The sequence below is a fragment of the Panthera tigris genome, chromosome B4, assembly GCF_018350195.1.
Source record: "Panthera tigris isolate Pti1 chromosome B4, P.tigris_Pti1_mat1.1, whole genome shotgun sequence".
NCBI classification, from domain to species: Eukaryota; Metazoa; Chordata; class Mammalia; order Carnivora; family Felidae; genus Panthera; species Panthera tigris.
Window position 1 is genome coordinate 57,835,182 of NC_056666.1, and position 26,261 is coordinate 57,861,442.

Here is a 26,261-nt window from a genome sequence, read left to right on the forward strand (position 1 = left end):
AGAGTAGTGAATATCTAACATACAATGTTTAGCGAATTTATTTTCATAGTGATCCCACTAAACCTTAGCAAGTATAAGAAAAAAACTGGACTTTAACTACATTGATAATGCTTTTTTTTTTCTTTAGAAATATTTATGGTTGGGGGCACCTGGGTGGCTCAGCTGGTTGGGCATCTGACCCTTGGTTTCAGCTCAGGTCATTATCTCACGTCACAGCTCATGGGTTCAAGCCCCGCATCACAGCGTGCAGCCTGCTGAGGATCTCTCTCTCCCTCTCTCTTTGCCCCTCCCCGGCTTGCTTTCTTCTCCCTCCCTCTCAAAAAATAAACATAAATAAAAATTTGGAAAAAAGAAGTATTTATGGTGGTTAGATCCGGATAAATGTATGTGCCTATTATTCTACTGACTTTTCCATAGCCTTTTAATTAAAAAAGGATGCTAGATGTTTTATTATGTAGCATAAAGTTTTCATTCTTATAAAAGTTAATCATAAGTTATGAGTAAAATAATCACACTTACTCTGAGAAGTCGTTCTGTGGCTACATTGAACTTAAGGTGGAGGAGCTCCTGCAGCTCTAGAATTGATCCTTGGTATTGTATTATAGCTTTATCTTCCAAATCATATGATGGCGTTTGCAATAAAAGTAATCTCAATTTCTCAATTAACTATAAAGTAAAATGTAAAGTAAAAATTTACTCTAAAAATAAACTTCTGACAAATAGTCAAAGAAAAAGTGAAAAGGCAATGTTCTATCACTTTAGAATTGACGAACACATCATATCATCAGTAAAACATAAAAATCCTTTCTTGTGTTAATTGTATTATTTAAGATCATGGAAAAATAAAAATATTTCCTCCAGATACTCCTTTATAAAAATTCTCAACTATTGGCAAGTTATAGAGGAGGCATAGCTTGGATGCTGAAGACAATGGAACAATAGAAATAGTGATATAACAATAATGAGGAGGAGGGGCACCTAGGTGGCTCAATCAGACAAGTGCCCAACTTCGGCTCAGGTCATGATCTCACTCACAGTTTGTGAGTTCGAGCCCCAAGTCCGGCTCTGTGCTGACAGCTCAGAGCCTGGAGCCTCCTTCAGATTCTGTGTGTCTCTCTCTCTGGGCCCCTCCCCCACTTGCTCTCTGTTTCTCTCAAAAATAAACATTAAAAAAATTTAAAACAAGCAAATAAACAATAATGAGAAGGAGAATGAGACGAAGGTGGAAGAGCAGATAGTTACTAATATGTACTGAATATTTATGTAGGTGCCCACGGCAGGCCACCCCCAAATGTAGCACAATGGCATACTGATCACTTTGAATTGAAGCTACTTGAGAAGCAACCAGTGTAAAGACACTTGCACCCTCCTCTGTCTCCTGAAAGCAGGAAACAAATCTCCCGTATGAAAATACCTTCCCTGTACTAAGAAGTAAAAAGACCAGAGATAGGAACTTTAAACTCAAGAAAACTGTAGAAATAAACCTTGTTACTTTTTTTTTTTTTTTTTTTTTTTTACTAATCTACCACATCAGACCAAACTCCACTTAGAATTCCTTACTAACTAAAGCTCACAAACACCTATTTTCCTTATCTTGTAAATTCCTCACAAATCGATTGTCTAAAATGTATAAAAACTGCCTGCCTTGGTCATTTCTTTGGGTTTCAATTTCATTATTGGGTCTCCATGCATGTCTCATGTATATTGAATTCTCAGTCCAGCTGAAAGCTTGAAGGATAGAAGAATTTCCCCTCTCCTACACTTACTATGTGCCAGGAACTGTTCTAAATGTTTATGTTTTAATTCATTCTACCTTCATCATAACTCTATCAGGTAGATACTGTTATTATGCCTATTTTTATAGATAAGGAAACTAAGGCAGTCTGATTCCATTGGTAAGGAGTTTGAAAGACCCCACTCCTTCCTAACAGCAAGTGAAAAGCTCAACAGACTGAAAAATCAACAACTCTTCTTCGATCAACAAGAAGGGAGGAGACTGGGCAAATGCCTGATCTCAAGACTGGAAAGACCTATAAGTGAACAGAAGGAGTTAGCTTACCATGGTATATTCAGGAACAAAAGCCACTGCAGAAACCAGTGCCAGATAAGAACATCTGAAACTGCAAATGACAAATTACTGAAGGCTTAGTGTGGACAGCTCTTGAGAGTTAAAAACTCCAGGAGAGCACAGCCATGGAAGGAGGAGAGCCCACAATATTGTGAGACTTACCTCCAAATGCTCCACCAGGTTCTCACAATAAATATGGGAGCAGAATCCCCTCCTACTTCCAGCAGAGGGAAGGGAAAAGGAACGGTTTTGAAATACACCAGAGTACTCTATCCTTAACAAGGCCTGATCTTAGGGGAAACTAATTAACTAGAGCCTAAGTTTTGGGACTTATATCAAAGCCTCCCTCACCTGGGGGAAAGGAAATAACTCCAGCTAGCACTAGCCATCCCCTCCCACCTGAGGGGAATAAAATAAATTAAAAACACTTGTGAAGTTCACCATGCAGAGATACAGGCTTATTAACAGACCGAGACCTAATTGCAGGACTATGGGATTCTTCTCCTCCCCAGCCCCACCTCACAGCCATATTACTAAAGCCCTATTTATACCACTTCCTTTCACTCAGTACATCATGTCCAGCTATCAGGAGAAAATTACAAGTCATACCAAAAGGCAAAAACCACTATTTGAAAAGACAAAGCAAGCATTATAAACCACACATGGCAGGGATATTGAATTATCCGACCAGGAATTCAAAACACCTATGATTGATATGCTAAGGGCTCTACTGGATAAAGCAGAGAGCATGCATAAATAGATGGGTAACGTAAAGCAGAGAGATAGAAATCCTAAGAAAGAACCAAATAGAAATGGATGAATGCCTTTGGTGGGCTTATTAGTAGACTGGAGTTAGCAAAGGAAAGAATCTCTGAGCTAGAGGACATAACAATAGAATCTTTGAAAACTAAAGTCAAAGAAAACAAAAAGTGAAAAAAAAAATTTTTTTTAAATAGAACAAAGTATCCAAGGACTGTGGGACAACTACAAAAGGTATAGCATGCATGTAAACCACAGGTTCAGGGAGCTTGGAGAACACCAAACAGGATAAATGCCCTAGAAAACTACACTTAGGCATAGTATTTTCAAACTACAGAAAATCAAAGATAAGAAATCCCGACAGAAGCCAGAGGAAACAACACCTTACCTTAAGAGAAACAAAATTACGAATTACATTTAACTTCCCAGAAATCATCTAATCAAGAAGAGAGTGGAGATATTTAAAGTGTTGAGAGAAATTGAGGCACAGCATGACCAAGGAACAACTAACTAATAAGTGGCAGGATTTAGTTTTGAACACTGACACAGATAATACCTAGAAATTTTCTCAATTAAGAGAGGTGGCATTGTGGTGGAGGGCAGTATGGACTTAAGCCAGCATGCAGGGCTTCGATCCTAGCCACTTCCTACTAGCAGTGTGGACTTGGGTAAGTTATATAACATCTTTGTACCTCTGTGCATCACTATGCCCTCTTCATTTGTAAAATGAGAATACTGGTGCCTACCTCCTAGGGTTATTATAAGAATTCAGCAAGTAACTATTTCTAAAGCCTGGAACAGTAAGTATTATATAAGAGCTTGCCAAATAAATACATTTGATAATTTGGAACTTAGTGTTTACCGTGGGGTCACTGCTATCCAATTCTTTCTGTTCCTCAAGTGCTGCCCTCTTTAGTTTCCTATTGCTATGATCATCCTCCTCTCCTATTTTGTTTTACCTGCCCTTTCCTCATTTTCTGTACTATTTCTTCCTTCTATTTCTGTAACCCACTCTCATAATAGGAAGATTTCACTTCCAGCTCATCACTAGTGAACTCCAGTGCTACTTCCCACTCTCTCCCAGCTATTGCAGAGCACTGGCTTCCTGGGCCAGCAGCATGCCATGGCAGCCGGCAGAGAGGATGTGCAATGGCAAGAACCCTGTACAATGAATTCACTGGTGTCCAAATATCTCACAGTGGACAGGAGGCTTGGGAGCTGCTGGAAAGTCAGAGTAAGCCCTATTTAAAGTCTCATAGGAGACTCTAAGCAAGTCACAGTTTTTCTCTCTACATATGTAAAATGGATCTCATATGCTTGCCCACATCAAATTAGGCAATGCATGTTATGAGCTTAATGGTCTGGAGTTACTCCATCTTCATAACAACATGCTGAAGAAGTAAACCCCAGTGACAAGCAGCACAAGAATGTGGTGAGGAATTGCAACAAAAAGCATTAGAATAGGACCAAGTGCAGTGAATTCCTTCCAGTTCCTACTACTATGTAAGTGTGCCTAGTATGGGTTTCTTTCTATGCATCCTAATGGGATTTGTTGGGTTTCTTGAATCTGAGGGTTTGTATCTTTCCTCAATTCTGGAAAGATGTCAGCCATTTTCTCTTTGAATACTGTCATTCCCTTCTGGTACCCTTTTTCGATGCATTTTAGCCCCTTTTACTCTATCATACATACCCATTAACTGCTCATTAATATTTTCCATCTCTTTATCTCTTTCTGTGTGCTATATTTTGGTAAATTCTTCCAATACAACTTCTGATTCACTTGTGATTAAGAATTCTCAGTAGAGACATTTTTGTTTCCCTTCAATAAGCTAAAGATGAGCCAAACAAGTTCTTATCATCTCCCTTTGCAGAGCAGGTATTTCCCCTATCATCCACAATAACTTTTTGAGGCTCCCAGCCATACATGGAGTTTCTGATCCAACTTGCCACCTTGCATGGACCCTAGGCTTTGCTTCCTGATGGTCCTTTAAACCAATGCTAACCCAAGACTTAACAGAAAAAGAAGCCTCTTGGAAAGTGGTGTCTCTGGGAAGCCACTCACTTTGAGATTTGCCCACTTTTCTGAATTGTTTTATGGCCTCCAAGATTTTCCCTTACTTTCTTTTGAAATAGGCAATGAACTTAAATATCATTAAAACATTATTTTTTTAGCATTTTTAAGTGCATCATAAAGTGCTAGTTTCTCAGGGTAGCCTATCCATCCTATTTGCAGAACTAGAAGGTAGGATATTCTTCTTCATCTTTGTTCTTTCATGCCTAGAAGAGTAGGTGCCTGGCACATAGTTGACATAGAAAAGTATGTGTAGTGAATCACCAAATAGTGGAAAATTTCAACTCAAGATAAAATCATGCACTTTCCCTCCAAGTTATCTACATAAATGGATGCAACTTGATTTTTTTTCCCCTGCTTAGATTAGACACATAATGTTTCACATTTATGCTATACAGACCTTATCTAAGGTGGCAAAGATAAAAAATAAAAATGGGAGTTGTAAAAACAAAAAAAAAGAGAAAGGTTAAATATTTTTCTCGATATCTAAACACGCAGTAGTGTTATTAATTGGCAAATACAAATATATATTTGTTTAATTTATTTCTATTTTGGAGTCGATACCAGACAATTTGTAACTTAAACAACTTAAAATTACAGAGTAATACTCTAGGACATACATTTAGCACTAATTTACTCTTCGCGATCACTTCCTCTAAAGTCTCATTTGTTTCCTCTTTCCACAGACTAATGAAAGTATTAATTTCTGGGGATACTGAAGGATCAGGACTTCCATCACATTGAATGTAGTGATTCCACTGTGGAATAAAAATGTTGGAAGGGTCACAATGATGAAAATGCAAAGATTAAATAACTTTTTTCCAAGTATCAGTTCTCATAATCTAGTTTTCCCAATTTACGTGAAAAAAATTATGACTTTAACTGCCTACTTGAGATATCTCTATAATAACCAAATTCTCTATATCAAAATAATTTATAAGCCTCACTAGTTCAAATAAATAGCAATTCTAGTAATTGTCATATTTTTAAAAAACAGTATTTATGAGTTGGTTTTGTTTTGCTTTCGTCTCTAAACATATAGCTCCTGTATTTACAAAAGCCAACACTTGGGCTAATATCTACTTACCAAATTATTACTGTTTTTTGTGGGTTTTTTTTTTCCAAATTATTACTAATTGTTAATCACCACTGTCATTTTAGTATGAGTACTTCCATTCATTTTGCAGTCTATGAAACTTCTACACTTGTAATCATATTGTACTTTGCTTAAAATTATAGTGTAATCATCTTTTGCCATATTATTATAGTTTTTTTTCTTTTTCTCCTTATAATAACCTTTATTTTTTTCCAAAGTTACATTGTTTTGAGCAATGCTAGATTGACTTAAGCTCAAAGTTTTCTGTTTTAATTCAGAATAATTTCTTCAGTATAGATTCCCCCAAAATTAAATCAGAGTCAAAAGATACAAAAATTTCAAGGGTCTTATTATTGACAATAGTTTTCTACAAAGGTATGTGAATTTACTTTGCTACATGCAATATGACAGATTTGTCAAATTAGAGATGTTTTACAGACAAATTAAAAATCTGAGGGGATTAAAAAGGATATCAGAGTATAATTTCCTCTTGTGGCACACACAAACACACAAAATCAGTTTTACCTGAGAAAGCAATCTAGTATCTTGTTTCAACTTCTCTGCTTCAGGAAAACACTCCTCTAATAAATAAAGTTCTTCAAGTTCTTCATTCCTCCTTTCTAGATCCTGTTGCATGGGGATACATTGGTGGGCTCTTTAATTTTAGCTTTATGTTTCACAGGTAGCATCTAAACTTTATTCGGCAAAATACTGAGTTTCAAAATGAACACTAAAATTAGTTTCAATGTAACTGGTATTTCCAAAAGGTTTCCTCTGAAACAGAGGTTTGCAAGTTATCTGCAGACACCTGGTGGGTCCCCAAGACTCTTCAGGGATCTGTGAGGTCAAATATGTTTTCATAATTATACTGAAACAGTATCTGCCTCTTTTGCAGTGTATACATTTACACTAATGGTGCAAAATGGTCTAAAATTGCTGGTGTCTCAGCACAAATCAAGGCACAAGCTATACTAGGAGTCATATTCTTTGGGGTTTGCGGGTAGTAAACAGCCATTTTCATATAAGAGTGACCTGAGGAAGTGAAAATTATTAATTTTGTTAAGTGTCAACCCTTCAGCATAAGTCTTTTGATTGTTCTATGTGCATAAAGCGAGAAGTATGCATAAAGCGTTCTGCCATGTTTCAAAGGACAAAGCTGTCTTGAGAAACCACTGCTTGCATGATTATTTGAGTATTTTGGCAGACACTCTCAAAAATGAATGCACTGAGTATGTCACTTTCAGGAAAGAATTAAAAGTATTTGTTACCAATAATAAAATTCAAGCTTTCAAATAAAAATTCAAATTAAACAAAAAAACTTGTATCGACCACTGTGAGCTTGACATTTTCTCAATCCTTAAAAACCTTTCTGATTTGATTGGGGAAGACATCAATGCATGTGATTTTTGGTAACTAATAATAAAAACGTGTCAACATTTGGAAGGAAATTATTCAGTAAATCAAGTTTTTCTAAGCAACCAATGTATGATATTTCAAAATCATACATGGATACAAGATCAATTTAAAGTGTAAGACAGATCAATGTTTTAGTATAACACTCTGAAAACTTCATTGATATGATTTCACATTCCATATTAAGAAACTATGACTTACTGAGTTTTGGTATAGAATCAAAAAGAATATCCACAATTACCTGAAAGGCTATTACAATATTACCCTTTTCCAACTATGATTCTGTGTGAGGCCAGATTTTCTTTATGCACTTTGATAAAAACTCATTGTAACAGACAGAATACTGAATAGATATGAGAATCTAGCAGTCTTTTATTAGGTCTGACATCAAAGAGACTTTAAAAATATAAACAATGCCACTTATTTCTCTAATTTAAAACATATAGAATGTGTGGTGATGAATGTTAACTAGACTTACTGGAATAATCATTTCACAATATATACAAACATTGAATCACCATATTTATACCTGAAACTAATACAATGTTATATGTCAATTATAACTCAATAATATATAATTATATGTACAATAGTTTTCTTCCTTAAAATATGTTAATATATTTACTTATTTTTATTAATGTTTATTTTATATAATATTTAATGTCTATTAATATGATGTGTCTTAAAATTTCTCAGTTTGAGTTTCTAATGTGGTAAATATTGAGAAATATGACCCACATAAATAAATTTCCTTGGGGGGGCCTTCAATTTTTAACAGTTATGAGGCTTGTCGAGATCAGAACTACTGATATGAAAAATCCTGGTAACTCTGGTAAAAAAGAGAAGTAAAACTAAAATATGAGAGGTAGAATTTGAGTTTTGGGGGAGGAAGCCCTGTTTAATTATCTATAAAACAGATCAAGAAAAATAACTTAATGCCTACAAGCAAGGGCTCTGAAGTGAGACTATTTATGTCTAAGTCTTGGCTCCAACTCATTAGCTGCTTACCTTCCTTTTTCCTCAATTTCCTTATCTGTGAATTGTGGGTAATAATTTCACTTCTTTATGGTAGGAATAAAGGAGTTAAACCAGTTTACATAGGCCTAAACATTAGTGGTAGGTATGGGGGAGAGTGACATTAAATGGCCAAACAGATCTGATAGCTACATAGTTTGTTTTCATTAATAACATTACTAATGTTTACATACTTTTGCTTCAAGTTGATGCCATTTTTCTCTCTCAACCCGTTGTCTTTCAAGTCTTTCCATTTCTTCTTTTTCATGTTTCACACGGGTTTCCTCTAAAGAACCAAAAAAATTTTTTCTCAGTGATTAAATCAATCTAATTTTAATCCCTTAAAATTACTTAAAATATTTTCAAGATATAATGGTAGTGAAATATTTTATAGAACTTACAGCCTATATTATGTGGTAGAAATAAGACAAATGCTGGATTTCTTTCAAAAAAGTAACATGACTCAAAGTTTCTGGCCAAAAAAAAAAAAATAGGCCCATAATAATATTTCTCTTCTCCAAATTTATAGCAATCCAATAATAATTTTAAATAATAAAAAATGACAGAACTATCATAGGTAATTAAGAAGAGGTAAAATCTTCAGATTTCCATAAGTTTCTTATATCTACATCATTAGAAGCAATTACCACTTTTCCTAAGTTCATTTATGTATTTTGAGAGAGAGAGAGAGTGTGCACAGGTGTAAGCATAGGAGGGGTAAAGAGAAGGAGAGAGAGAATCCCAAGCACGTTCTGTGCTGTCCCCTCAGAGCCCAACAGGCCAATCTCACAAACTGTGAAATCATGACCTGGGTCAAAATCAAGAGTCAGATGCTTAACTGACTAAGCCACCCAGGCACCTCCAGAAGCAATTACCTTAAACTCTCTTGCTTTCACTATTAAATATGAAAGATATGTTGAAGAATATAAGTTTAATCCAATATAATAAAACTTTCCCCATGTTCTAGATCCTGATACTGTATTCTTATCATGAGCCACCTAAAAAGGATTTAATAATGATTGTATATAAAAAAATCAACGTGGAGCCTGAGGACAGACTTTTATTTTTTTTTAAACTTTTTTTTTTTTTAACGTTTATTTATTTTTGAGACAGAGAGAGACAGAGCATGAACGGGGGAGGGTCAGAGAGAGGGAGACACAGAATCCGAAACAGGCTCCAGGCTCTGAGCTGTGGACAGACTTTTAAAACATGAATTTGAATCCACAGGTTCTTTAAAAAAAAAAAATTTATTTATTTATTTATTTATTTATTTATTTAGAGCACACAAGCAGTGGAGGGGCAGAGAGAGAAGGGGAGAGAGAATCCCAAGCAGGCTCCACCCTGTATGTGGAGCCTGAGGTGGGGCTCCATCTCACAACCGAGGGATCACAACCTGAGTCGATATCAAGAGTCAGATGCTAAACCAACTAAGCCACCCAGGCACTCCCACACATGCTCTTGATGCTAAAAGGTATACCGGTTTTTTAAATCTCTTTTTGTTATTTTAAATAATAGATATTTTTATTAATTTTTAATTTACTTTTTTTTTTTTTACAAATGATTAAATTTGGCAAATGCATATTATTAAACTATAATAATTTAGGCTGTTCTGTGCATTTCTTGTTAGTGTCTATTTCCTATTTCCCATATTTAATGAATTTAAGTTTCAGAATCCGTACTGTAGAATTAGCACCAAAGCCCCTAATTTCATAGGTAAACATAAACATTTCAAGACATGATTGCCAGAGTTAGCAAATAAAAATACAAGATGCTCAGATGAAATTGAATTTCAGATAAATAAATAGCCTTTTTGGGGGGGGCGGTGGGTTAAGTATGTTCCATATTGCATGGAACAAATTATCCCAAATCATCTATTATTTATCTGAAATTCAAACTTAACTGCACATTCTGTACTTTTTTTTAATGTTTATTTATTTTGAGAGACAGCATGCACAAGAGCTGGGGAGGGGCAGAGAGAGAGAGAGAGAGAGAGAGGGAGAGAGAGAAGGAGACAGAATCCCAAGCAGGCTCCACCCTGTATGTGGAGCCTGAGGTGGGGCTCCATCTCACAACCGAGGGATCACAACCTGAGTCGATATCGAGAGTCAGATGCTAAACCAACTAAGCCACCCAGGCACTCCCACACATGCTCTTGATGCTAAAAGGTATACCGGTTTTTTAAATCTCTTTTTGTTATTTTAAATAATAGATATTTTTATTAATTTTTAATTTACTTTTTTTTTTTTTTTACAAATGATTAAATTTGGCAAATGCATATTATTAAACTATAATAACTTAGGCTGTTCTGTGCATTTCTTGTTAGTGTCTATTTCCTATTTCCCATATTTAATGAATTTAAGTTTCAGAATCCGTACTGTAGAATTAGCACCAAAGCCCCTAATTTCATAGGTAAACATAAACATTTCAAGACATGATTGCCAGAGTTAGCAAATAAAAATACAAGGTGCTCAGATGAAGTTGAATTTCAGATAAATAAATAGCCTTTTTTTTGGGGGGGGGGGTTAAGTATGTTCCATATTGCATGGAACAAATTATCCCAAATCATCTATTATTTATCTGAAATTCAAACTTAACTGCACATTCTGTACTTTTTTTTAATGTTTATTTATTTTGAGAGACAGCATGCACAAGAGCTGGGGAGGGGCAGAGAGAGAGAGAGAGAGAGAGAGAGAGGGAGAGAGAGAAGGAGACAGAATCCCAAGCAGGTTCCACACTGTCAGCACAGAGCCCTCTGTGGGTCTCGATAAGATGGCTCTGAGATCATGACCTGAGTTTAAATGAAGAGTTGGATGCTTAACCAACTGAGCTTCCCAGGTGCCCCTCCGTGGGAATTCTGTATTTTATCTGGCAACTCCACTTCAAGATATATCTCAAAGTGATTGATGTATAGTAACAAAACTTTCTGGGTACCTTTTAAATAGCAGATAACTATTTAAAAAACAGATGAGGGGCGCCTGGGTGGTTCAGTTGGTTGAGCGTCCGACTTCAGCTCAGGTCACGATCTCGCGTCCGTGAGTTCGAGCCCCGCGTCAGGCTCTGGGCTGACGGCTCAGAGCCTGGAGCCTGCTTCCGATTCTGTGTCTCCCTCTCTCTCTGACCCTCCCCCGTTCATGCTCTGTCTCTCTCTGTCTCAAAAATGAATAAACATTAAAAAAAAATTAAAAAAATAAAAATAAAAATAAATAAAAATAAAAAACAGATGAAATTTGGGGCGCCTGGGTGGCTCAGTCGGTTAAGGGTCTGACTTCAGCTCAGGTCATAATCTCACAGTTTGCAGGTTCGAGCCCCACGTAGGGCTCTGTGCTGATAGCTCAGAGCCTGAAGCCTGCTTAGGATTCTGTGTCTTCCTCTCTCTCTGTCCCTCCTCCACTCGCACAGTGTGTGTGTCTCTCTCTCAAAGATAAACATTAAAAAATTTTTTTAAAAATTAAAAAATAAACAGATGAAATTTGAAAAATTGAAGAATTTTGAAAATTCTTTTTAAAAATATTGATGGGAATATAGAAATATCAACTATTGTTTAAGTCCCTACATGTGAAAATAGTATCACTATGTACTTTGTACCTTCCTCTTTTTGCCGTCTCTCCTCCTCCTCCTGTAGCTGCTTTAACCGTTCAGCTTTGGTGATTTTCTTCTTCCTGGCAGACTTAAATGTCATAACATAAAAAAAGGCTACTAATATACATATCTCTCAAATGCATAAAATACATACCTCTCAAATAGTAATTATGAAAAATACTTTTACTTCCATGAATCCAGTCTTTCATTCATTCAAATAAAGACTACCTATCCTGTACAAAGCCTTGCCTTAATGTATTGAGGACAAAGTATGGAAACAAGTAAGAAAAATAAGCAAAGTTATTAAAAGGCAACAGTGATGGTGACAATTTAATTATTATATAATTAATAGTATACAACTTAAATAAGCTTCTTATTCCCAGTTTCCACATCTTTAAAATGGTGCTAAATAAGACCTCATTTTATTGTTGTAAGGATTAAAATAAAATATATGTAAAAACAGTTTTAATACTACTACATGCCTATAATAATTAAAAATATTTTTATGACTAACAGATATACAGAGAGTCATTTTTAAGTTTAGAGGAAGGAGAGATTATTTTCAACAATTGGAATGAAGTAAAATTTTAATAGAGCAGGTAGTATTTAAGTTTGTGCCCAGAAGATTTTAACATGCAAATATGCAGGGAAGAGTATTTCCTATCTCAAGAAGAGGGAAATGCAGGCAATAAGATATGGAGATGGGATAGCACTGGAAAGGCCAACAAGTTCATGGACACTGGGGAGATTCCAAGGAAAGGTGATAGAAATGAAAATGGAAAAGAAGGTTGGAGCCTATGCTATAGAGGTCGGACATTATTTTAAAAGAACTGGAAACCTCCTAAAAGTTGTGAGAAGGGCTATGGCTATTAAGAATACAATTTTAGGATTTTGGAAGAAGATGGTGGCGTAGGATGCTGGGCTCACCGCGTCCTGCTGATCACTTAGATTCCACCCACACCTGCCTAAATAACCCAGAAAACCACCAGAAGACAAGCAGAATGGATTCTCTGGAGCCAAGCATAGACGAGAGGGCCACGGAAGAGGGTAGGAAGGGCGGAGAGGTGATGTGCGCTACACGGACTGGCAGGAGGGAGCCGGGGCGAAGGGGCAGCCTGCCGGCCAAGCAGAGCCCCCGAGTCTGGCTTGCAAAAGCGGAGGGGCCGGATGGAGTGTGTTCGGACAGCAAGCAGGACTTAACATCTGGAAGGTTATAAGCTAACAGCTCTGCTCGGAGAGTGGGAGGGCTGGAGGACAACGGGAGGGAGAGTTGTTGAGCCCCGGATGACACAGCTCAGGTTGGCGGGGAACAAATGCGCTCGCCAGCTCTATCTCCCTCGCCCATCCCCCAGCCAAAACCCCAAAGGGAACCAGTTCCTGTCAGGGAACTTGCTTGCACCGTGCAAACACCCAACACTGTGCTTCTGCGGAGCCATCCCTCCGGCGGTGGGTCTGACTCCCTCCCGGTGCAGCAGGGCCCCTCCCGAAGCGGATCACTGAAGGATAAGCGAGCTGAGCCTGCCCCTCCCGCCCCTGTGCACCTTGCCGATCCACCCCAGCTAATACGCCAGATCCCCAGCACCACAAGCCTGGCAGTGTGCAACTAGCCCAGACAGGCCACGCCACCCCAAAGTGAATCCCGCCCCTAGGAGAGGGAGAGAGAAGGCACACACCAGTCTGACTGTGGCCACAGTGGTGGGCTGGGGGCAGACATCAGGTCTGACTGCGGCCCCGCCCACCAACGCGAGTTATTCAAGACAGCACAGGGGAAGTGCCCTGTAGTTCCGTACCACATCATGGACTATCCAAAATGATGAAACGGAAGAATTCCCCTCAAAAGAATCTCCAGGAAATAATGACAGCTAACAAACTGATCAAAAAGGACTTAAACAATATAACAGAAAGTGAATTAGAATAATTGTCATAAAATTAATCGCTGGGCTTGAAAACAGTATAAAGGACAGCAGAGAATCTCTTGCTACAGAGATCAAGGGACTAAGGAACAGCCAGGAGGAGCTAAAAAATGCTATAAATGAGCTACAAAATAAAATGGAGACAACCACAGCTCAGATTGAAGAGGCAGAGGAGAGAATAGGTGAATTGGAAGATAAAATTATGGAAAAAGAGGAAGCTGAGAAAAAGAGAGATTAAAAAATCCAGGAGTATGAGGGGAAAATTAAAGAACTAAGTGATGCACTAGTAAATCTACGCATAATTGGTATTCCAGAGGAGGAAGAGAGAGGGAAATGTGCTGAAGGTGTACTTGAAGAAATAATAGCTGAGAACTTCCCTGATCTGGGGAAGGAAAAAGGCATTGAAATCCAAGAGGCACAGAGAACTCCCTTCAGACGTAACTTGAATCGACCTTCTGCATGATGTATCATACTGAAACTGGCAAAATACAAGGATAAAGAGAAAATTCTGAAAGCAGCTAGGGATAAACATGCTCTAACGTATAAAGGGAGACCGATAAGACTCGTGATGGATCTCTCTACTGAAACTTGGCAGGCCAGAAAGGAATGGCAGGAAATCGTCAATGTGATGAACAGAAAAAATATGCAGCCGAGAATCCTTTATCCAGCAAATCTGTCATTTAGAATAGAAGGAGAGATAAAGGTCTTCCCAAACAAACAAAAGCTGAAGGAATTCATCACCACTAAACCAGCCCTACAAGAGATCCTAAAGGGGATCCTGTGAGACAAAGTACCAGAGACATCGCTACAAGCATGAAACCTACAGACATCACAATGACTCTAAACCCATATCTTTCTATAATAACACTGAACGTAAATGGACTAAATGTGCCAACCAAAAGACATAGGGTATCAGAATGGATAAAAAAACAAGACCCATTAATTTGCTGTCTACAAGAGACTCATTTTAGACCTGAGGACAACTTCAGATTGAAAGTGAGGGGATGGAAAACTATTTATCATGCTACTGGAAGTCAAAAGAGAGCTGGAGTAGCCATACTTACATCAGACAAACTAGACTTTAAATTAAAGGCTGTAACAAGAGATGAAGAAGGGCATTATATAATAATCACAGGGTCTATCCATCAGGAAGAGCTAACAATTATAAATGTCTATGCGCCGAATACCGGAGCCCCCAGATATATAAAACAATTACTCATAAACATGAGCAACCTTATTGATAAGAATGTGGTCATTGCAGGGGACTTTAACACCCCACTTACAGAAATGGATAGATCATCTAGACACACAGTCAATAAAGAAACAAGGGCCCTGAATGATACATTGGATCAGATGGACTTGACAGATATATTTAGAACTCTGCATCCCAAAGCAACAGAATAGACTTTCTTCTCGAGTGCACATGGAACATTCTCCAAGATAGATCATATACTGGGTCACAAAACAGCCCTTCATAAGTTTACAAGAATTGAAATTATACCATGCATACTTTCAGACCACAATGCTATGAAGCTTGAAATCAACCACAGGAAAAAGTCTGGAAAACCTCCAAAAGCATGGAGGTTAAAGAACACCCTACTAACGAATGACTGGGTCAACCAGGCAATTAGAGAAGAAATTAAAAAATATATGGAAACAAACAAAAATGAAAATACAACAATCCAAACGCTTTGGGATGCAGCGAAGGCAGTCCTGAGAGGAAAATACATTGCAATCCAGGCCTATCTCAAGAAACAAGAAAAATCCCAAATACAAAATCTAACAGCATAACTAAAGGAAATAGAAGCAGAACAGCAAAGACAGCCCAACCCAGCAGAAGAAGAGAAATAATAAAGATCAGAGCAGAAATAAACAATATAGAATCTAAAAAAAACTGTAGAGCAGATCAATGAAACCAAGAGTTGGTTTTTTGAAAAAATAAACAGAATTGACAAACCTCTAGCCAGGCTTCTCAAAAAGAAAAGGGAGATGACCCAAATAGATAAAATAATGAATGAAAATGGAATTATTACAACCAATCCCTCAGAAATACAAGCATTATCAGGGAATACTATGAAAAACTATATGCCAACAAACTGGACAACCTGGAAGAAATGGACAAATTCCTAAACACCCACACACTTCCAAAACTCAAACAGGAGAAAATAGAAAGCTTGAATAGACTCATAACCAGTGAAGAAATTGAATCCGTTATCAAAAACCTCCCAAAAAATAAGAGTCCAGAACCAGATGGCTTCCCAGGGGAGTTCTACCAGACGTTTAAAGCAGAGATAATAGGGGCGCCTAGGTGGCTCAGTCGGTTAAGCGTCCCACTTCGGCTCAGGTCATGATTTCACGGTCCGTGGGTTCGAGCCCCCTGTCAGGCTCTGTGCTGGCAGCTCAGAGCCTGGAGCCTGTTTCAGATTCTGTGTCTCCCTCTTTCTCTGACCCTCCCCTGTTCATGCTCTCTGTCTCAAAAATAAATAAATGTTAAAAAAAAAAATTAAAAAAATAAAGCAGAGATAATACCTATCCTTCTCAAGCTATTCCAAAAAATAGAAACTGAAGGAAAACTTCCAGACTCATTCTATGAAGGCAGCATTACTTTGATTCCTAAACCAGACAGAGACACAGTAAAAAAAGAGAACTACAGGCCAATATCCCTGATGAATATGGATGCAAAAATTCTCAATAAGACACTAGCAAATCGAATTCAACAGCATATAAAAAGAATTATTCACCATGATCAAGTGGGATTCATTCCTGGAATGCAGGGCTGGTTCAACATTTGCAAATCAATCAACGTGATACATCACATTAATAAAAGAAAAGATAAGAACCATAGGATTCTGTCAATCGATGCAGAAAAAGCATTTGACAAAATTCAGCATCCTTTCTTGATAAAAATCCTTGAGAAAGTCGGGATAGAAAGAACATACTTAAACATCATAAAAGCCATTTATGAAAAGCCCACAGCTAACATCATCCTCAATGGGGAAAAACTGAGAGCCTTTTCCCTGAGATCAGGAACACGACAGGGATGTCCACTCTCACCGCTGTTGTTTAACATAGTGTTGGAAGTTCTATCATCAGCAATCAGACAACAAAAGGAAATCAAAGGCATCAAATTGGCAAAGATGAAGTCAAGCTTTCACTTTTTGCAGATGACATATACATGGAAAACCCCATAGACTCCACCAAAAGTCTGCTAGAACTGATACATGAATTCAGCAAAGTCGCAGGATACAAAATCAATGTACAGAAATCAGTTGCATTCTTATACACTAATAATGAAGCAACGGAAAGACAAATAAAGAAACTGATCCCATTCACAATTGCACCAAGAAGCATAAAATACCTAGGAATAAATCTAACCAAAGATGTACAAGATCTGTATGCTGAAAACTATAGAAAGCTTATGAAGAAAATTGAAGAAGATATAAAGAAATGCAAAATCATTCCGTGCTCATGGGATGGAAGAATAAATATTGTCAAAATGTCAATACTACCCAAAGCTATCTACACATTCAATGCAATCCCAATCAAAATTGCATCAGCATTCTTCTCGAAGCTAGAACAAGCAATCCTAAAATTTCTATGGAACCACAAAAGGCCCCAAATAGCCAAAGTAATTTTGAAGAAGAAGACCAAAGCAGGAGGCATCACAATCCCAGACGTTAGCCTCTACTACAAAGCTGTAATCATCAAGACAGCATGGTATTGGCATAAAAACAGACACATAGACCAATGGAATAGAACAGAAACCCCAGAACTAGACCCACAAAAGTATGGCCAACTAATCTTTGACAAAGCAGGAAAGAATATCCAATGGAAAAAAGACAGTCTCTTTAACAAATGGTGCTGGGAGAACTGGACAGCAACATGCAGAAGATTGAAACTAGACCACTTTGTCACACCATTCACAAAAATAAACTCAAAATGGATAAAGGACCTGAATGTGAGATACGAAACCATCAAAACTCTAGAGGAGAAAACAGGAAAAGACCTCTCTGACCTCAGCCGCAGCAATTTCTTACTTGACACCTCCCCAAAGGCAAGGGAATTAAAAGAAAAAATGAACTACTGGGACCTCATGAAGATAAAAAGCTTCTGCACAGCAAAGGAAACAATCAACAAATCTAAAAGGCAACCAACCGAATGGGAAAAGATATTTGCAAATGACATATCGGACAAAGGGCTAGTATCCAAAATCTATAAAGAGCTCATCAAACTCCACACCCGAAAAATAAATAATCCAGTGAAGAAATCGGCAGAAAACATGAATAGACACTTCTCTAAAGAAGACATCCGGATGGCCAACAGGCACATGAAAAGATGCTCAACGTCGCTCCTCATCAGGGAAATACAAATCAAAACCACACTCAGATATCACCTCACGCCAGTCAGAGTGGCCAAAATGAACAAATCAGTAGACTATAGATGCTGGTGAGGATGTGGAGAAACGGGAACCCTCTTGCTGGAATGCAAACTGGTGCAGCCACTCTGGAAAACAGTGTGGAGGTTCCTCAAAAAATTAAAAACAGACCTACCCTATGACCCAGCAATAGCACTGCTAGGAATTTATCCAAGGGATACAGGAGTACTGATGCATAGGGGCACTTGTACCCCAATGTTTATAGCAGCACTCTCAACAATAGCCAAATTATGGAAAGAGCCTAAATGTCCATCAACTGATGAATGGATAAAGAAATTATGGTTTATATACACAATGGAGTACTACGTGGCAATGAGAAAGAATGAAATATGGCCCTTTGTAGCAATGTGGATGGAACTGGAGAGTGTTATGCTAAGTGAAATAAGCCATACAAAGAAAGACAGATACCATATGTTTTCACTCTTGTGTGGATCCTGAGAAACTTAACAGGAACCCATGGGGGAGGGGAAGGAAAAAAAAAAAGAGAGGTCAGAGTGGGAGAGAGTGAAAGCTAAGAGACTCTTCAAAACTGAGAACAAACCGAGGGCTGATGGGGGGTGGGAGGGAAGGGAGGGTGGGTGATGGGTATTGAAGAGGGCATCTTTTGGGATGAGCACTGGGTGTTGTATGGAAAACAATTTGACGATAAATTTCATATGTTAAAAAAAAGAATACAATTTTAAAAAACTAACCTTGTATTAGGAAAAAATGATTATGAAGAAGATACCATTTGAGTGACTATTAAGAGTAGTTACTAAAACTAAAGTCATGACTGTAAATACTGATAGGAGAATGGGTCCAATAAATATTATATCAACTAACTTATTTGATATAACTAAAACTGGAGACAAGGAGAGGAATGAGTTAAAGAAGAGTCAAAAAGAAAAACTGTAGTCTAGAACAAGCAAATTTGAAAGAAACACTGTTGAAAGGAGTTTGAGTATAATTAATATGAAGTGCTAGCAGGGCATCCAGGCAATGTTTACAGACACTGAACTTGGGGAACTGAGGTTTAGCAAACAGATCAGGGCTACAGAATACAAGTTTGAGAACTATCTTGGTGGTAACCACCTCCCCTCCATTTTCCCTAAAGGAAAGTATAGAAAGAAAAGAGGACTATCTAAATTTAGCAATCAATAGAGTGGTTAATCCTTGGAATATACAGACTTTTGGATGACTATCTTCTCTTTTTGGCTCACCTACTGCAGAATGCTCCACTGGAATCTCCAATCCATTAGCCCTATCACGTCTTCCTTGTTTATCAACCCCCTCATACCTTCACTTCTTTACCCAGGTTAGATTTCACAGCTCATCACATAATCACTACTTTATATATTTCCACCTCCCCTATTTCTCTGTCCCTCTGAGAAGGTCTGCTGGCAAATTCTTAGTTCTAGTGAAACTCAATTCTCCATTTATTATGCATTAGTAATATAAGCAGCTGAAACTTGCCAGAGAAAAATACATGAGCGCAAATTTATTAACACAAATTTTAAACAGACTTTGTACCATCCAGTATTCCTACTACTATTTCATTCTTCTCACTCTTCAAACCTGCAAAATACTCTCCTCTTTCCTGCTCTCGGCTGTTGACCTTCTCTCTCATATCACCAGAAACTCTAGAATAATCTCGGTTCCACACCCAAATCTTTGTACCTATCTTTATCTGCCTTCCCTCCCATTATGGTTTATGATCTAATGTAACATACTTCTGCTATTTAAGGCTGAATCTGCCGATGTTACACTGGATCTTATCCTTTATTGCCTATTTAATAAGACTTGGCTCCTGTAATTAATACCTGTAGTTATTCATAAATTTCTCCCTCCCTAGATTTCACATCCCTTTCCATCTTCTGCTCCAATTTTGTTACCCTTTATATGAGACGACCTAAAAAAGACTTGCCTAACTGCTTCCACTTTCCCATTTTCTTCATGGACCACTCCAGTCAGGCTTTCATTTCTATTTCTCTATTAAAACCTCTCTTGTCAAGGAATCAAGATTGCCATGTTTCCAATGCTAATGGTCAATTTTCAGCCCTCATTTTACCCATCTGTCATCATCATTTGACCAAGTCTTCTTCCTTCTTGAATTATTTTTTTTTCATTAGGCCTTTAGGTTACAACTGTCTGATTTTGCTTCTTCTCTCATAGGTCCCTCCTCTGCAGACTTCTTTTCTGGCTTCTCCTTCAGCTTCAGCTATGGCTAATCAGTAACTTTTAAAATCATTTTAAATTTTTTTTAATTTTAAATTTTAAATTTTTTTGAAAAGCCAACTACTCCCCTTCACACATTTTTAACTTGGCATTGAAAACTTTTCATCATAAGCTTAAATAGCTACAAATGTACTTTCCAGTATAAAACTTTTACATCTCTTTCTAAAATATATTCATCACTATATAAAATACATCCAATACAATCTACATATCATAGTGATTGAATAGCCAATATCATCTATTTTTTAAAATATGAACAAGATTCTTTAATAAAAACTTTAATCCTTTTTCTCTTTGACCTCATATTTCATTCGACTTCTCTCACAGAACCTTATCCTAATGTAATATACTTGAAAAACTTTTGTTGATCATATTTATCTGTTACAAAAGTATGTACAAAAATTTTAAATATTTAATTCCTTGCCTCTAAGTTTCTGGGTAATAAAAAATTTGCTCTGGATTTAATCTCATAATTATTTTCAGTATACAAATGAACCAAGCAGCATATTATATTACAAATTTTGGTAAGCAAACATGAAATTGCTCATGATCCATGGATAGATATTAGCTATTGCTGAATGAAACAAGGATTCAGATGGATTCTAATTTTTACAAATAGAAGAAATTAGAAATCTGATTTATATTTAAAAGCCAGTGGAAAACAGGTTTGTAACAGCTATCTCATGCAGTTCTTTGCATCCTTCCCATATCAGATACCAAAAATTACATTGATTTACCAAAAAAAGAGCACCTAGAGATAATCATTGACATTTGTTAAGATTGTCATTTTTTCCCTTTAATTTTTAAAAAATGTATTCATTTATTTTGAGAGAATGCATGCATGAGCAGGGGAGGGGCAGAGACAGAGAGACAGAGAGAGAGAGAGAATATCCCAAGGAGGTTCCACACTGTCAGTGTAGAGCCAGATGCAGAACTCATACTCACGAACCATGAGATCATGACCTGAGGCGCAATCAAGAGTCAGATACTTAACTGACTGATCCACCAAGGTGCTCCTATCTTGTTTTTTCTTTAAAGTTTTATTACACATATTCCTGAACAATATAGTTTGCTTATTTTTGAACTTTATATAAATCCAATTATACTTTATGTATACGATTATAATTTACTTATTATAGTAAAGTATACATATAATAAAGTTTACAATTCTAACCATTTTTAAATGTCCAGGTCAGTGGTATTAAATACATTTACACTGTTGTACAACCATCACTACCACCCATTTCCAGAACTTTTTTAATGTTACAAACTGTTACTCTGTATCCATCAAACGTTAACTCCCCTTCCTCCTGTGACCCTAGCCCCTGACAACCACCATTCCACTTTGTCTCTGAATTTGACTACTCTAGATATTTCACATAAGTATAATAATACAATAGTTGTCCTTTTGTATGTTTTAGATCTTTGGATACGTGTTACGGCTTGTAAGATTCATCCACGTTGATGGATATAGCTCTAGCTATATATTTTCACTGCTGAATAGTAACTCATTTTTATACTGATAGATATTGGATGGTTTCTAACTTGTTACCATCATAAATGATGCTGCTATAAACCTTTAAGTGTATGAATCCTGGTGTCCATTTGCAAGAGTTTCTCTACAGTGTATAGCTAGGAGTAAAACTGGTCAATATGTGCATTTTCAACCTTATTGAAGATGACCTTTCCAAAGTATTTCAACTTATACTCCCATAATCATTATACAAATCAATGTTTGTTAGTTTCAGCGCTTTTGTTTCTCTAGTAGTTGGATTTAGTTTTTGGGTTTTTTTTCCCCTCAATACCTTTATCAGGCTAAGGAAGTGCCCTTTAACATATTAAATGGTAATGTATAGTAATTGAATTTCCAACTCAATCTGATTCCATTCATTTAATTTCCTATGTTAAACCAATTCTGCCTTCTGGAGATAAACTGAATTGGGTTATAACTTATTATCACTCTATATACTTCCAGATTGAGCTTCCTAACCTTTTCTTTAGAAATTTTGTACTTAAGCTCATGAATGAGCTTCAATTTTCCTTTCTCATACTATTCTCAGGATACCCAGGTAACTAAAAATGAATTAGGAGTGTTACCTCTTTCTTTATACTCTAGAAGAATTTGTATAAAAATGAAATTACTTATTTATCTTTGAATGAAGAACTAGCTAACAAACACTTGTAGACTTAGAATTTTCTTTCTGGGAAGATTTTTAACCACTGATGTAACTTTTCAAATGATTATAGGACGACTCAGGTTTTCTACTTATGAAACAGTTTAAGTTGGTTTTTTTTTTTTTTCCTGGCTATTTGTCTAATTCATCTAAATTTTCTAACTTACTGACACATAAAGCTATTCAAATAATGTAATTTATTATTAAAGTCTATTTCCCTTTTCATTCCTAATATTCATTATTTATGCCTTTCGTTCCTCTTGATAAAATTTACCAGCGGATCGTCTATTTTATCAGCATTTTCAAAGAAATAAGCTGTGGCCTGTTCATTCAATTATTTTAAGAAACACTGAGAATATAACATGTGATGGGCATTTGAGATATACCAGTAAACAGACAAAAATCTTCTGTACTTATGAGCTTATATTCAAATAGGAAGAGAAAGACAAAAACAATAAATAAAATTTGAAAATAAGTTATAAAACATTTTAGAGGATGAAAGTGCTATGGAGGAAAACAAAGGGGCTCCAGACTGCAGGGATAGTTAGGGAAGGGATGAATTACAATTTCAAACAGAGTGGTTAGGATGGGCCTCAAGGAGAAGGTAACATTTCTTTGAGGACCTGAAGGATATGAGGTTATTGATTCTCTTCATTGTATGTCTTCTATTTCATTAATTTTTCTAGATCTTTATAATTTCCCTCCCTCCTTACTTTGAATTTTCCTTTTGTTACTTCTTTTTTTTTATGTTTTATTTTATTTTTGAGAGAGAGACGGGGGGGGGAGGAGGGGTGCAGGGGGTGGTGGGGGGGAGACAGTGCGAGCAGGGGAAGGACAGAGAGGGAGACACAGAATCCGAAGACAGGCTCCAGGCTCTGAGCACAGATACCGACGCGAGGCTCAAACTCACAAACCATGAGATCATGGCCTGAGCCCAAGTTGGACGCTTTACCGACTGAGCCACCCAGACGCCCCTTCTTTTGTTACTTCTTGAGAGGATGCTTAATGTTTTAGTCTTTTTTCTTCTTCTGCAAGTATTTAGGGCTATACATTTTTCTGTAAGTATTGTTTTAGATACATTCAACAAATTTTCAAGTATTTTCCTTATCATTGACTTGTATCTTCTGACTTCCATTATCTTACTTCTTGACACACTAGAAAGTTTAAAAAATTCCCAGCATATTGGATCTTCCTGTTTATAACTGATTTGATTTCTTTAAAGCTTAATTTCATTGAGGTTATAATACATGCTCTGAACTGTTTCAATCTTTTGAACTCTGAGAATATGTTTATGTCACAGTACATTGCCAATTTTGTGGAAAATGTGTTTAAAATTCTCTAGTTGTTGAGTGCAGTGTTCTAAATGTTTACTTCATTAGATTTGTTCATCATGTTGTTCCAATCTTCTAAATCCTTACTTATTTTTTAATAGTTGTTCTATCAGTTACTGAAGGAGGAAATCTTCCACTATGATTGTGGACTTGTCTATTTCTGCTGATCTCTGAATTTGTGAATTGAATATTTCAATTATATATTTGTATATATACAAACTTATATACAAATTATATTTTCTTGGTTAGTCAAATCTTTATCATTACAAAATGGCCCTCTTCGTTTCTAGAATTACTTTTGGTTTAAAAAATCTATTGTGTTTAATATTGATATAGCAATATCAGCTTTCATTTTTCTAGTATTTGCATAGCATATCTTTTTCCATCATCTTAAACTTTTCTGTATCTTTATTCTTTAGATGGTGTTTGTTAAAAGATTATTGTTGGAGTTTATTTTTTATCCAATCTGGCAATCTTCCCCTTTTGATTTTTGATTTTGGGGTGTTGTGCCTTCTTTTTGTATTCATTCTTGATACCTTTTCAATGGATTTCTTTTTGGGGGGGGCCAATATACTATTTTCCCTTTACTAATTTGGAAGTTATATATCTGTTTATATCATTTCAGTGACTGTCCTAGAAAGTCAACATATATACCAAATATAAGAATACATTTAGGGGCGCCTGGCTGACTCAGTTGATGAAGTGTCCAACTTTTATTATTATTATTATTATTATTATTATTATTAATTTTTGAAAGAGAGAGAGAGACAGAGCATGAGCAGGGGAGGGGCAGAGAGAGGGAGACACAGAATCCAAAGCAGGCTCCAGGCTCTGAGCTGTCAGCACAGAGCCCGACACAGGGCTCGAACCATGACATCATGACCTGAGCCAAAGTTGGATGCTTACCTGACTGAGCCACCCAGGTGCCCCAAGAGTCCAACTCTTGATTTCAGCTCAGGTCATGATCTCACAGTTCGTGGGTTCCAGCCCTGTATCAGGCTCTGCGCTGACAGCACAGAGCCTGCTTGGGATTCTCTCTCTCCCTCTCTTTCTGCCCACTCCCCTTGCTCGCATACTCTCTCTCCTCTCAAAAATAAACTTAAGGGGCACCTGGGTGGCTCAGTTGGTTGAACGTCCAGCTTTAGCTCAGGTCATGATCTCACAGTTCATGGTTCGAGCCCCGCATCAGGCTCTGTGTGGATAGCTCAGAGCCTGAAGTCTGCTCTGTCTCTCTCACTCTCTGCCCTCTCCTGCTTGTACTCTCTTTCTCTCCCTAAACTAAACTAAACTAAACTTAAAAAAAAAAAAAAAGAATATATTTATCCTACTACCAAACAGTACAAGGACTTTAGCACATCTTAATTTATACTCCTCCTACCTAGATTATATGTTATTGCTGTCATGTATCTTTTTATAACAGTAATTATAACAGATATAATTCATATACCATACAATTCATCCATTTAAAGTGTACAATTCAGTGGCTTTTAGTGTATTCAGAGTTGTACAACCACCACCATAATCAATCTTCATCACTCCTCAAAAAAGAAATCCCATAGCCATTAGCAGTCATCCCTTCCCATTTTCTCTCAACCCCCCAGCTCAAGGAAACTACTAATCTACTTTCTCAATAGATTTGCCTATTCTGGACATTTTATATAACTTGAATCTTACAGTTTGAGGTGTTTTGTGACTGGCTTCTGTCACTTAACATAATGTTTTCAGAGTTCATCCATGTTATGGTATGTATCAATACTACCACTTTATGGCTGATTTCATTGTATGGATATACGACATTTTGTTTACCTATTCAGCAACTGATAAAAATTTTGGGTTGTTTGTTGTCCTGTATCTTATTTTTTAAACCTACATGTTATTTTGATTATTGTTTTATACCTTACACATATAATGTGTTTTGCAGGTGGCAAACTCAGTTTTTGCCTGAGAAAATATTTTTATTTCACCTTTATTTCTGAAAGTGATTTGAGCTCATACAGAATTCTAAGTTGACATTTATTTGCTTTCAGCACCTTGAAGACCATCCCATTGTCTTTGGCTTCCACTGTTGCTGTTAAGACCAGAGCTCAAGTTTTGCTCAGTTCTGCAAATGCTGTCATGATAAAAAGTTTTAAGTGCTTCCCTTACTTCTTTGGTTGTTTAGGTTTTCTCCTGATAATTTCTTACTATCTTATCA

At 36.8% G+C, this 26,261-nt stretch overlaps 1 protein-coding gene across 4 annotated transcripts in view; it reads right to left on the bottom strand.

The window, feature by feature from the left end:
* The window catches only part of DNAI7 (dynein axonemal intermediate chain 7), a 71,677-nt gene that overhangs the window by 35,314 nt on the left and 10,102 nt on the right, over positions 1–26,261 (bottom strand). For 3 of the 4 annotated variants that reach the window (XM_007075618.3, XM_015534621.2, XM_042991962.1), the window contains 5 exons: positions 12,007–12,088; positions 8,616–8,707; positions 6,520–6,621; positions 5,519–5,656; positions 520–666 (listed from right to left, as the gene is read on the bottom strand). In XM_007075618.3, the coding sequence (XP_007075680.1) occupies positions 520–666; positions 5,519–5,656; positions 6,520–6,621; positions 8,616–8,707; positions 12,007–12,088 (561 nt within the window). The remainder of the gene's footprint in view (positions 1–519; positions 667–5,518; positions 5,657–6,519; positions 6,622–8,615; positions 8,708–12,006; positions 12,089–26,261) is intronic. The other variant, XM_042991963.1, reaches the window with a different exon arrangement.